Raw genomic sequence first — 14,389 nt, forward strand, 5'->3', positions numbered from 1 at the left:
CATCATAAACTGATTGACTCGTTGATATCAGATGTAATTTAGTATAATTAGAAACACCCTCTATGTACAACATTCATGTTCTTTATTGAAATATGACTATAAAAGTACATCTTACTGTAATTAGTGCTTTAATATCTTAAAAAAAAACACCAAGTATAAATTTCCTCCCTCAATCATTAGACTACTTTAAGTAATGGTCATGAATAAAAGTCTCATTACTTAGTTCAAGCTACTTGAATCACATTTCAAGTTAAATTTGAATGTTTACTAATATTCTTGCCTTCTTTGGTTCTTTCCAAAAACATACAACTATTGGGTAAATTTTGAATCCCTGTACTTATCTTTTTAACATTTCAAGACTGGAGTTTTTTTCCCCCTTATACTCAATATGTAAACACAATTTGTTCTAAGTGGCTAAGATTTCAGACATTGATTCAACATTAGGTTTAGTCTTTCAGAATTCAGGTTTGTAGTTGGTAATCAAAATAATCATTTTGGTGTGGTGTTTTATTTTAGTTGAACAATAAGACACTTCCTTTTTCCTTGCTTAAAATGAAAGCCCACTGTCAGAAACAAATAAAATAAGCAAAAACTTCTATATTTTTCTTTAAAACATTGTCTTTACAAATTAACCTATAACCTTTCCAACTTCCTTTTTCTATTACAAATTTCATGAAAAACAATAATAAATCTTAAAATGTCAACCTTAACAGGACCAGGACAATTCTGTTTTATTGCAATTGATTTTACATTTTTACTTATCACATGCAGTTTTATAGAAGCAATGAAAATAAATTTAGAATTCAATCAATATATTGTACCTTGGCACAAAGACATTGACTTGTAATCACCTTAAACACCCTTTTTTTACCTGTTAATGAGAATTTCTGTCATTTCATTTAAAGAAGAACACAGATTGATGTAACAATCAGCAGGGTTCCCTGCCTACCTTTATGAACCAGTAGAAGTCAGAAGTCAATGTCATATTGATTTAAGCCAATTCCCCTGAAAGCAACATTTTGCTGATCACAATTTGTCATTAAGAATTATTTGTCCATATCATCAGAACATTATTTTTTCCTAATTAATGATGTGTGGAATTCTAAAGGAATATTGATTTGTATGATTGTTGGGAAGGTGACTGGATACAAGCACCTGCCTCTAATTAGATATCTGGGTATTCTCTTTAAAACTTGGGGTAGTATATTTTCCAATAACAGTTCTAGTTAACACATGATTTATGTGTTGTCATGAAGTCATCAAGCAAGGGCAATGACTGAAATGTTTTTCTATTGTTAAAATTTATTATTTAACTAAATATTAAAATTCTGAGGAGGGGATAGTGTAGAAAACTCACCTTTCCAATTATACTACCAACTTCCTGAAAATATAAAAGTAGAAAAGTTTAGTTTACAAAATAAACAAGATAAATAGTTTGGCATTAGTTCATATTAAGAAAGTTTTCCTAACAATTATCAAACTACTTTTTTTTAAATTCTTGACAATCCGTGAAAATAGCAACCAACTGAATGTTCAGCATCAACCTTACAGTTACATTACAATAACATGCAACATTAACAGTGATGATAGGATGTGCATCATGGACAATTAATTAATCCAAATTTGATCATGTTCACTTTCTGATCCCTAGATACTGTTTAGTTTTCTCTATTGATTTTCAGATTGCTGTTTTTCTATAAACACATATGTTACTTTAGAATAACAATATATAGAGAAAAAGGATTTGAATTTACCTTGTCACTTATCTCTCGACTTTATAAACTTGTAAAAATCCTAACGGAAATCGATAGTAATATATTCATAGAAGATATAAGGAAGATTATTTAGTTGGTATATAAATCTAATATTGAAAATCCCTTCTGATGTTGGCTGTCAGTTAAATTCAATGAATTTATTAACACAGTGTTAGGAAGTTTAGAGTCCTTCCAACAGAAAAAAAAACTTATCCAGATCAGTTCTAGGTTTGTACATGATTAACTTGAATCAACCAGATGTCCATTGGACTTGCTAAATATTGTCTCATTCAAGTCAGGCCAACAAATAGACCGAAATATTCAGTTATACAGAGAGGTAAATGAATAGTCCTAGATATGACCATTGGGAAATTACACAGAGAGGTAAATGTGACCATTGGGGAATTACACAGAGAGGTATATGTGACCATTGGGGAATTACACAGAGAGGTAAATGTAACTTATAACTCATTAATAGAAAATAATAAACAAACACTGAAAAAAAACAGTAAAATCTACTTTGAAAGGGTCTAGGGTATGCTTGTAAAGACTGTTTGACTAATAAGCTTACAGGAAACCTTTAGAATCAATTTCATTACTCCAAAAATGATAATTTTAAATAGTCCATTACTTCTTTTCTGTTCTTTTATTCAGCAGATACTTTTAAAGACAAGAAAAGCTTTATGATGTAACCAGACCAGTCATATGTAGACATTAAAGGTGTATACAAGACAGAAATGGATAATTGAGAAGACCTTCTACCTCAACGGTGAATACAAGACAGAAATTGACAACCTGAGAAGACTTTATGCCCCAATATCGAATAAAAGACAGAAATGAACATCCTAAAAACATTAACTGTTAATTTAAAGAGGAAGTTTTGATCATGTTTCAGTAAGGACTTATATTACTTATCATCTTGGATGGAGAACTAATATCTTGGTAATCAATAAGGCTTATATTTTATAAAGTCTGGGGAAATACATAAAAAAGGACAAAAAACTACCTGTATGGTAATTAGACAGGTAATTATGGTAGTAAGGTATATCATAGCCAAGCATCTTCTAATGGATATAAATGTCACATTATTTTATGTCTATTGATTTTCAGAATTAAAAACTGAAATAAAATCTGTTCTCAGGATCTCTACAACATTAACTCTATGAAGCAAAAAAGATGTTCCACAGAAAACAGAAAAAAAGAATTATTGTTTTTTTTTCTAAGTTAATACAATTGCCATATTGTTCTTTTATGGAAATAAAAAAATAACAGCTACTCTTGAAATATTACATGCCAGCCCTGTAATGTTCCTCAACTCAGAATCAAAAACAAAAAAAAAAATGATAAAGAAGAAATGAAGCCTCAATTCTTCCACGAAGACATTTGTTCTACTCTAGTTGGTAAAGACCTTCAAAAACAATCAGGAGTTTTCAAAGGAAATGTGAACAGAAAAAATAGTGATGTATATTGACACACAAAAATTACAGACAATTAATAAAGAGTAGCAGTGTGTTCTGTAAATTTAAACATAACATCAATTATTATGAATTTTTAAGTGTTTCAAAGTACAGTATTATTTTCTAAGAGATACAAAAAAGCTCCTATAATAATAAACATGGAATACAGATAGAGTCCTCGCTTGTATTATAACCTGATCTTATGACAAGGGACGGTGTATAATAGTACATATAAACAGGCCTAATGACAAGGGACAGTGTACAGTAGTACATATAACCTGGCCTAATGACAAGGGACAGTGTACAGTAGTACATATAACCTGGCCTAATGACAAGGGACAGTGTACAGTAGTACATATAACCTGGCCTAATGACAAGGGACAGTGTACAGTAGTACATATAACCTGGCCTAATGACAAGGGACAGTGTACAGTAGTACATATAACCTGGCCTAATGACAAGGGACAGTGTACAGTAGTACATATTACCTGAATGAATGACAAGGGACATCGGCAAAAGTAAGGCAAGCCTATGACATCACACATTTATTTGCTCTTTGCAAACTTTCAGAGGAGCTTGAAAAAATAAATTTCCACAATTTGAATTGTAGCTGGCATCTTTCTTGATTGTACTATAGTAAGTCAAAGAACCAAGAATTGGACGGACGGACAGGTATAACATGAAGTGATCACATGGTCAACATATTCTTCTCCTACTGTAGTTATATCTAAGTATATTGTGCCAGTTTTCTAAGGTCAAAACAGATTTTTGTCAATATGGTGTAATAAGGAGATCTGGTCCAAATAACATTTTTTTAGAATTCAATTTGATTTAACAGAAATGGACAGAATATCATAGGTCTGGATAAAGAAAAAAATTCCCAAAAGAGACTGACCCTCACCCAGCCAAATTTACCTGCTATCTAAAATATTATGATAAGATGTGTAAAGGTTGTGATTATAAATAAACAGAGATTAACTATAACATATTAAAGTTCAATTGATATTCAAAGTTCACAGTTTAATAGTTCTAATCTATTCCATATCATGTTTACTGAGAAGATTATATTCCAAGTAGTTAGTAATTCATGTCAATTCTCAAGTCCTTGACTCTGATGGGACAAACTACCCAACAGAGAATCACAATTAGTACCCAACATAGCCTAACTTAATTTACTAGACCAATACACTCTAAAAGGGCAAGACCTGACTTTATTCACAAGACTGACAGAATTTACTACATCCCTGTACCCTGACAAGACACTGCCTGACTTTATTTACCAAACCATATTTTATCAGATTCAGATCTGTATCCTGGGAAAACACTGCAGTTCAAAAAGGAGGACTTTCAGAAAATTTCAATACATATTAAAGTTTCAACTTTCTGTATTAGTTAGATATATAAATGATTCTGGAACATATCTCAGAACAACTAATCTCATCTACTTCAAATCCCAAAACAAATATCATTTCTTTTTGTCCATCAAACATCATTAATATCATGTCATTAAATTGGCCTCTGACTTTTCCTAATGTAATATTTCATCATCTAATTGTCACAAAAACATGGCATAATTACAGAAACTAAGAACAAAAGACTTAATTCATGACATTGATATATTTCTTGATCAAGTTTAAAATATTACTTTATTGAAAAATCACTACGGAAACCAACTTTAACCCTAGGAAACTTGCTCATTTGCAGTTGCATTCCAAACCTTGGTTATCCATCCTCAGTTAATGAAATAGTTTTTTCCTGATGCAGTGACATGTCCAAATTTACCTTTAGTAGAAAACTTCTAATCACCAAATCTTGATTTACTTCTTAAGTTATGAAGGGAATACAAATCAAGGAGTCAGTTCCTGTTATCAGATTTCCATTTTTTACCATTTGTTAGTAAAAAATATGTATTTTGCTTTGCACTCTCCTAAGGTAAAATGGAAGAGTTCTTTGTATACTTTTCTCCATCCATTCGCATACTTAAGAAATTCTCATCACTATTGTTATCTAATTGAAAAACAACATCAATGCAAAAAATGTATTTTCACAATAGAAAATAATGTAAAATGTGCTCTTGGGGAAAGAAATTACTGCCGTAAAGCTTCTTGATGAGTAAAATAGATAGAGTAAAACACATTCCAGTAAAACTTCAGCTGATGATGGTACCTTTGGTGTTAGCATTAAGCTCAATGATCACATATAAACCTAATAATCTAACTAAAACATCACAGAATAGTATTAATTGACTTCTTGGCAAATTAAATGTAATATTTCATAGATTCATTTTATCATTTTACCTTCTTTTATCCATGTAATTTATAAATTAGCCAGAAAAAAACCTCCAATAAAATAATTGACTTGGCATTTCTACAGTACATAAATGTATCAAGTATCAAGTCAATAGAAAGTATCAGGTATTCCCTGATCAACTGCAGTAATAAGGTATTCCCAGGGAGAGGGTGGATGAAGCACTCAGTCCTAAACACCTAAAATCAGAGCATTATCCCAAATGATCACAAAATGATTCCATCAGATGTTTGTTTAATAGGAATCTTGTCTTTTCTTGGTTTTATGTGCAGTATTTATCAAATTTGACTACATATACTTAAGTAGGAATTATTCAATGAACTATTCCCTTACTCCACAATATAGACACTCATCTCTAATCATATCTAAAAGAGGCTTCCATTCCAAATTTTGCCTTTTTGACTCTGTGTAAACAAGATAATCATACAGAACGCAATTCATTCTACCACTCTGATATCACTACTAACAATGAAACCCAACCCTACATACTGACATTTGATTTGGTGTATTCAGCCTATTTACTTGACTTGGTTCCCTTGATATCCCTTACCTTCCATTCTCTGTACCATTGTATAATGGTGTTTAAGTAACATAGATATATATATATACTTAAGTTTTACATGCAATAAAATGAACAAACCTTTCCCTGCATGATCATTCGGACTGTCAACATCGTGGGAGGGGAATTGTCGTTCTGTTGGACCATATTGTTTATATCTGTGGCCATGTCACAACACAAAATAAGGGGGGATAGGTATGTTGCCCGTACAGGGAAACAGTTTCTACTGGTAACACTACTGGTTCCACAGCTTTACTCTACTATCTACAAAGACAAAATAACAGAACATTAAATCATTATAACAACAGAGTGAGGCCACCCAATCTTCAAGTCATGACCCAAAACAGAGTGAGGCCACCCAATCTTCAAGTCATGACCCAAAACAGAGTGAGGCAACCCAATCTTTAAGTCATGACCCAAAACAGACTGAGGCAACCCAATCTTCAAGTCATGACCCAAAACAGAATGAGGCAACCCAATCTTCAAGTCATGACCCAAAACCAGTAAGAATCAGACCCTGAGATAACCAGAAACATGTCTGTCAATCATATGTGATTGTGATATCCAGAAAAATGTCTGTAAATCATATGTGATTGTGATAACCAGAAACAAGTCTGTCAATCATATGTAGATGTTTTCTTATATATTTTTTAATTAATGCCTATATCTAATTTCTGACATACATGTATCTGTCTTAAACTGTTACTAGAATTCCTCACAAAAGTTTGTCAGATACATGTACATCATATCAGTCCTTATTAATGTAAATCAATAACAGAATGCAACTAGAATAAATACATGTAGATATGTACCATAAACATGTATCAGCAAGTTTTTTTACTGTGAGCATTCTTTTTATTCATTTGTATCAATTTTTGAGGTTTCTCAACCTTCATTGGTTCCTGAAATTTGTGGATTTTAATGCAACCTTTAACCAGAATTGAAAGTTAGACTGAATAAATTAGTACTATATTAACCACTGTTTTTCTATAGTATAAACAAATGTATTTTGGAATAAGATTAATTTTTACAATTTCTATATCTTTACTAAAGTAAAACAATAACAATATTAATAAATTAAGTCCCAATTTATTTCAGATTACTTACGATCTTTAAAATGTTCTCCATTTCATTTTTTATGCTAATTATATAACATACATTTTAGTATACCACACTAAGAAACTTTATCCTCCAGAATTCAGTTATAATTTCATTGATTATGATGAAAAATCTGTCATATCAAATTAGTTATACTGGATACTCCATATCCCCATTCAGAGAACTAAAATCTTCAGAACCCTATCATTCTCATTAACTTAAAGATCATATTGATACATAAAATATGTAACATCATATTCTCAATAAAATAAAAATTAACTCTGTATGTATATCATTTAAATGGATGTATTCAGGTCTGTGAGATTTTGTTTTGTTAAAACTGACACTTTGAAAAATAAATCTAATCAATTTGTTCAGTGGCAAGGAATCAAGTTGCTTAATTATTCTTTTTTCCTCCTTACAAAATATGTAAATTTGATAAAACTTTGCACTTAACTTGTTAAAACTCCTAATCAGCCATAAACACAGTAACAAATATTCCTTTGAAAATTTGGTGAATTATTTTCTATTACTGGTAACAGAGTCCTACAGCAAACCATGGAGAAACATACAATTCTTAACATATGTCACACTGTATACAAAGTAGACTGGTGAAAATAATCTCAAGAAAATATGTTCCTGAATACATTAGCAACATTTGGTAGAAAACTTTCAATTATCAGAAGAACATTACTCATATAATACAAAAGTCAATATTATTACCATGCATCAAAAGTAAAGGGAAAAATGAAACATTTTATTTGTTGAGAACAGTACTCAAAAGACCGTATAATTTGCAAGTAAAAATAAGCTAAACGAAAAAAGAAAAAAAAAGGTTTATAGCACTAAGCTGAAAATGATTAGAAATTTGACCGATTATGTAAAGTTACCTGTAAACACCTGTCTAAAACTTCAGTTTGCCCATCAATACTAAGAATGACATCTTACTGTTACAAAAATCACTATTTTCAAGAAAAAAGTATCCCTTCTGAGTATTAGAATGAATAAAACAGCATGATGAAGTCCAATATAATATATGTTTTCTTTTAAAATTTAATATCCCTACCTTCAGCCAAGTCCCAAATTACAGGATGAAAAATCCAATAAAAATAACTCAAACAGAGTTATCCAATTATTAATATTTTCCAGAACAATAATCTTCAGACCATACTAGCATAATCTCCACTGTGTACTTCTCTTAGATTGTCAACATACTGATCAGCTGATATCTAGAGCCAGATGACACACCCCCTACTGAGGCCAGACCCTAATTATCTCCCCTGATATTGGATATCACAGCCACACTAAACATGTCCTTGCATGATATTAACTTGTTAATTAATACAAGCTTTACCCTTTTTCTTAATTTCATCAACAATTAGCATACACTATGGGGATAGAGTGAACTATAGTTGGAGGATAATCAGCAGAGATTTATTGAATTAATTAGTTACCCTGATTGGAACATAATATAGAGTGTGAGGTGATAAAGAAACATATTATTATGTCATAAAACCTTACAGAAACTTTCGAAAAACATAATCAAGATTTGTTTGTTGTCCTGTTTAAAATATCTCTTTATTTAAGTAATAATATTGATTTTATATAAGCATTTGACACCTTCTATAATTTTACTTATTACATATAAGTTCATGTATAAATTTATTATTTTGTCAATAATTCAATTTTCTTCACTAAGTATTAGTAGAATAGTTCCTTTAGGAAACCTCACAAATAATTTGAATCCAGTTTAATGTCACAACACTTTCACTGTAAAATATACAATAGAGGCTGATTGAGGGGTGAAATATGATTAACTGACTTCTAATGTAAACTTGTGGAAATTTATAAATCTGACATAACATGGATAGATTATATACTAATCCACAGGATAAGCTACTTATCTTATAGAATCAGATCACACATGCCCAACAGTAAGTAAACACATTCCTTTTTTATTGTAAACACAAAACAGAAGTTTTTAAACAAAAGTTAAGAAAATGTATAGAAATCCTGGATTATTATAAAATATTAAAAAATATATTCGCTCCCGTCTGATGAAGAATGTTTTCAATAACTGATCTTTTTTACACAGGATTGTTTTGAGTTAATCACTGAATCAACCCATGTGTAGAACAAAAATGTATGCAGTTATGCAGTACATAAAGTAACCAAAATAATACATAAAAAGTAACAAAAGTAAATGAGCAACCAAGACTAAAAACTGGGAGCATGGACCAGGTGCACTGGTAGGGTAAGCACCCTCTGCTTTTCTAGAAACACCCACTGAGTTGATCATAAAAAGTCAAGTCCAGGGTACATGAAAGAGGACAAGAAAACTATGACACATTGAACAAATAAGTTTTTATGGTGCAGATGGATACAACGTAACAATCCATGGGTTCATGATGAAAACATTGTTATTTTTTTCACTATTAATACAATTCTTATAATGGTAGTAAATTATAAACAAAGTAAAGAAAAATGTTAAAACACAAAGGTAAGATTTATTTTGTCTTATCCGTAGATGCACTGTAGTGCATTTAAGGAGCATGTGTGACAACATACTTCTCTAAGGCAGTGCCTTGGTAGTGCAAAAGACCATTGAGGCATCCATAAATACAAATCTGCAGTTCAGACAAAAGACCTACACCAGCAATAAGGAAACAAGTATCCTACAACATTGCATAGTTTTCTATTGTTCATATTGACAGCTCTGTCACATAAAATCAAGACATTTTATCTTTCGAACTTAAGAAAAAGAAAAACAGCTAGTTCCAGAAAGAAAAATGATTGATTAGGAGAGTATGAAACCCTGATAACAATAGATAGAGCTTGATTAACAATATAAAAGTTACCTACTGTGCAACACTATGATATATCATCAACTTACATCACAAACATGATGTTGTGAATGAAAGGTACAATATGTATGGAAAAATTTATAAATCTAAAACCGAGCTTTAATCAATGAAGGTCTCTCTGTAACAATTAGGTTTAATGAAGAAAGTTAATTATTCTTCCTTCATAACAGAGCAGTAATTACAGAACTGATAATAGATACACAGGTTATCACCTTTTTATAAATAATTATCACAGCACATACAGAAAGTTGATAATGAGAAATATTTTCAGCAGGTTTCCATAAAGACATTGTATCTATACAATTTTCTTTAATCAAAATTTTGATATTATAACAATATGGTAAATGTTTGATGGAGAGTAACATAATTTGCTGGGATAATTAGCACATCTTCATTGCCTTTTTATGGTTGTACTGCAGCACTGTGTTATCAATGAAGGGCAGATAACTTGTTCACTGAATTTCTTTCTGATCCAAAGAGGAAATAACTTAACAATTTGAGTTGAAATTGAATCAATACTTCAGCTTATCCCTCTTTATTGATTGATTGACCGATTTAAACATCCAAGAATTCTGAACATTAAAATATCAAGCTACCAGTAAAATCTTGAAATGAATATGGACAAAATTTTGAACCACTTATTTAGATAGAATCTGGAATTGAATTATATGGACAGAGTTTTGTACCACACAGAGTACTTCTTAAGGATGAAGTTCAAATATATTTTTTGAATTCATTGACCACAACATGAGTAAGCCTAAGACCCTGCTTGAGACTTTTTCATCAGGAACTTGATGATACTCTTCCAAATTGTGATAATTCAAATTTAAGATAACCAGCATCCCCCTATTGTTGTTGAAAGTTTTTCCTGATAATGTTAACAATATTGTCCTTATTTGAGTTTAGCTGTCCATTAAGTTTCTTTATTCCCCTCGATTTTATAGACATCCATTTAATTCTTAAGTCCTATAAAGTTGGTGAGTGTTAGTTGTCACGTAAATTTAAAGAATCTTAAATGGAGATCATTCTTTGATGGTAGAATGGTCAAAGTTACGTGAATTATTAATGCAGTTCTCTAACTCAGAGGAAATTGTCCAGTTATTACAACAGGAAACCATTTCCAAAGGTATCACAGAGAGAAAGCCAACGTTAATAGAGACCCAATTTCTATCTCTTTGTATTTCTGCCCATGGAAATGTAGGATGCTTTACCCACCAACAATTTTATGAAGGTAATTTTGGTTGATAATCAATATTTAATTGTTTAAGGTAGAGCGAGAATAAGTATTGATTGGGTACTACTAATTATCATCCTCAGTATTTTATGTCCTCAACCATTAGGCCACACAAAGTTAATAAGTAGATTCTCATCCACCAGCAACTTAAAAAATGGGGTGGGTGGAAGGATATTATTATTTATTTTTCCAAGATTTGTAAAATCTTATTCCCGCTGACGAATTTGCTGAAGAAATCCTGGCAATGTGTACTTTTGGTTATGTTTGTGCCATACCAAGGCTATATTTCTTTAATTCCCCTTATAATGTGACAAACTATGAAAACCATCCTGAGATCTGCCGAAAAATATCAAGATATTCTGAAAACAAACACCATGTTACTCATTTTTCGACTGGAAGTCTATAGTATTATGTATAAGTAGAGTCATGAAGGATACAGACATGAAATGAAATCCGGAAATTTCAACCACTGTAAAAAATAAAAAATAAAATTTGGGGCAGGTGGGGATGAGAATCTACAAATTAACTAGATGTTGCCTTATATATCATCAAATAAAGAAACACAAACCTGCACAATATTAGTCAATTAATCTCAAGATTTATATACATGTACATATATATGTTTTCTGTTCCACAAATTGACCAAGATGGTTACACAAGCTGATATTGTTCATGTGAGTTTTATGTGAATCAATTTTCACATGATTTGCATGTGAACTTTACATAAAATTAAGATGATTTTCATTTGATTATCACTTACCATGAACTCCATGTGAAATTAAGGCGATTTTCATGTGATGCTCACCCAGAAAAAAAAATCACATAAAGTTTACACAGAAAAAATTCAAATGAAGGCTCAACACACCAAAGTTTCCTGTGAACTCCGTCACAAAATTTATTTGCTCAATGCAGGTGAAAATAACATGAAATTTGTCTGAAAATCATATGAAATAATTTTGCTTGCGTATTCTTCACATATAAATTTTTTTGTCATGTCTAAGATAATTGTCTTTAACAAACTAAAAAAAAAATTGAATTTTGTTAATTTTTTTTTTATTTCAAAAAGCTTAAATTCTAATTATGTGTTACTGGTAATTCTCTCCATCACCATGATACTGAAGTAAAACCTTCCATGGTAAAGTATACTCACAACATAAACTTCCCTATTTGAACTTGAAATTGCCTTAAAAATCATTATAGAAATTAAATTTAATGCACTGCCAGCATGTAATGGGGTTTGAGACTTTCGTAAATTAAAAACATACAGAGTGGTGTACAGATTGGGGAAAATGATGATGAAAATAAAGTGGAAAATGTTCACAACAGCAATGCTTTTTTTTAATTTCCTGAGCAATATCCATTAAAATATTTTAAGAAAAGAAAACATAAATACGTCCCCAATATGTCCATGTACAACATAACAATTTACATCATAAAATACTCATCCCCCGGGGATATTAGGCAGCCACATCTATCTGACTAGACCATATTGTTGACTTTTTTTTTACAAGGGGAAATAACTCTTACATAATAAACAGGAAATGACAACACAAACTAACTTGTCAAACACACTCAAATCAAATGAACTGAACATTTTACTCCCAGTAACTGAAATAGTTCTATAAATGAAAGTTATTTAAGATTTAGAGACAAAGGTCTATCCTCTATGAAAACATAAGTAGCATGGATTGTCATGCTGAGTAGGTACAATCCATGCTGAGTAGATACATGTATAAACAAACTTGTATAGGAATCATACAGCAACAAAAGTTTGCTAACAAAGTATGCCCTACCTATATGAACCAAATATCAAAATACAAAATCAATCCACCCATTCAGAGAAAAGATAAATAATTGCCATTAAAACTGATAGACTGATGGACAAGGTGATTTTAATATACCACCCACTCCATGAGTTGAGGCATAATTGGAACGTCCCCTTTAAAGCATCTGCATAAATTATGGAAGAACTTTAACCAAGGTGATCTGGGTCATTACGGTTCCTTTACAGATAGGGTAGAAGATAATCCATGGACCCTCTCCAGTTTAATACTGGTTTAGAACAAAAAGATATCAGGAAAACTTAGAAAGCAATAAAACATCTTCAAAACTACCAGTAACTGAAATGAAGCATAAATCTGCTTTTCCAGAGAGATAGGACCTTTCCTTCTACAATCTACAGTTTGTAGGACTGGTCAGAGAAAGTCAGTAATAAGATGAAAGGATTACCAGAGTTTGTAGTGTTCTTAAGCTTTCCCAATCCGATACAACCACCGATCCGTTGAGACATTGATGACAACCACATAAATGTATTCTGATCTTAATTAACCCTTAGCAAAAATGTTAGATTTTCAATCTAAAAGTAATCTTATAGATTTTTCTATAAACCAAATTAATTTTGTATCATTACTAATTGCAGTTTCCGATAAAATGACATCAAAGTAGAACACAAGGTTATTTTCAAAATAATAACAAGGAATAGAAATACACAACAGCAAAGATAGTTACAAGCTTTGATAATCATTGTCAAAAGGTATTCCATTACATCTGATGGCAATTTATAAACTATCCCGCTTAATCCAAGTAATCAAAATATCAAAGAAGACACCTAGCTATTGAAACTGATTTTCAGCAAACTGAGATTCTATACTGGAATTTTATGTGGTTTTAAGGACAACCAAGTACTCTGACAGTGTTGCTATGTTACAGTGTTATGACTGCTCTAAAAATTACGAAGTAATTTCATTTAAACACCACTTAGATTCTTCCAAAAGAATCAGCCCAGGGTATTACTTTGCTTTGATTGAATTTGTGAACCACTACAGTTTCTTGCTCCTTTAGGGCAAATAAACTAAAACATCTTACTCCTAATAATAACTGTAAGAGTCTACCATCAGCAGGGAGAGTTCCTGTGTAAGGGAGTGCAGCAGCAGAAAATTGAATCAACAGTTGCATTTGTCACTGAAAAGGGTAAAAAATCTCAAAAGAAAACCTAAGCTCAGAAACAAGTGTAGCTACACACATACAACATTTATAAAATATACAAAATAAAGAAACAAATAACACTACAATTTGATTTAATTTTTTCCCTTTTTAAAAAATTGAAGTTTTTCACT

The 14,389-nt window shown here is 31.2% G+C and overlaps 1 protein-coding gene across 13 annotated transcripts in view; it reads right to left on the minus strand.

The window, feature by feature from the left end:
* The window catches only part of LOC148610906 (poly(rC)-binding protein 3-like), a 101,164-nt gene that overhangs the window by 23,505 nt on the left and 63,270 nt on the right, over nt 1-14,389 (minus strand). For 10 of the 13 annotated variants that reach the window (XM_088590807.1, XM_088590817.1, XM_088590815.1 and 7 more), the window contains 2 exons: nt 6,159-6,341; nt 1,358-1,381 (listed from right to left, as the gene is read on the minus strand). In XM_088590807.1, coding sequence (XP_088446933.1) covers nt 1,358-1,381; nt 6,159-6,245 — 111 coding nt within the window. In that variant the 5' untranslated portion in view covers nt 6,246-6,341. Of the gene's footprint in view, nt 1-1,357; nt 1,382-6,158; nt 6,342-7,632; nt 7,761-8,241; nt 8,427-14,389 lie in introns of those variants that run through there. The other 3 variants (XM_088590816.1, XM_088590811.1, XM_088590814.1) reach the window with 3 other exon arrangements.

This window comes from Perna viridis, chromosome 7 (genome assembly GCF_037379345.1).
Source record: "Perna viridis isolate PV_CMFRI_1.1 ecotype Kerala chromosome 7, ASM3737934v1, whole genome shotgun sequence".
Classification (NCBI taxonomy): domain Eukaryota; kingdom Metazoa; phylum Mollusca; class Bivalvia; order Mytilida; family Mytilidae; genus Perna; species Perna viridis.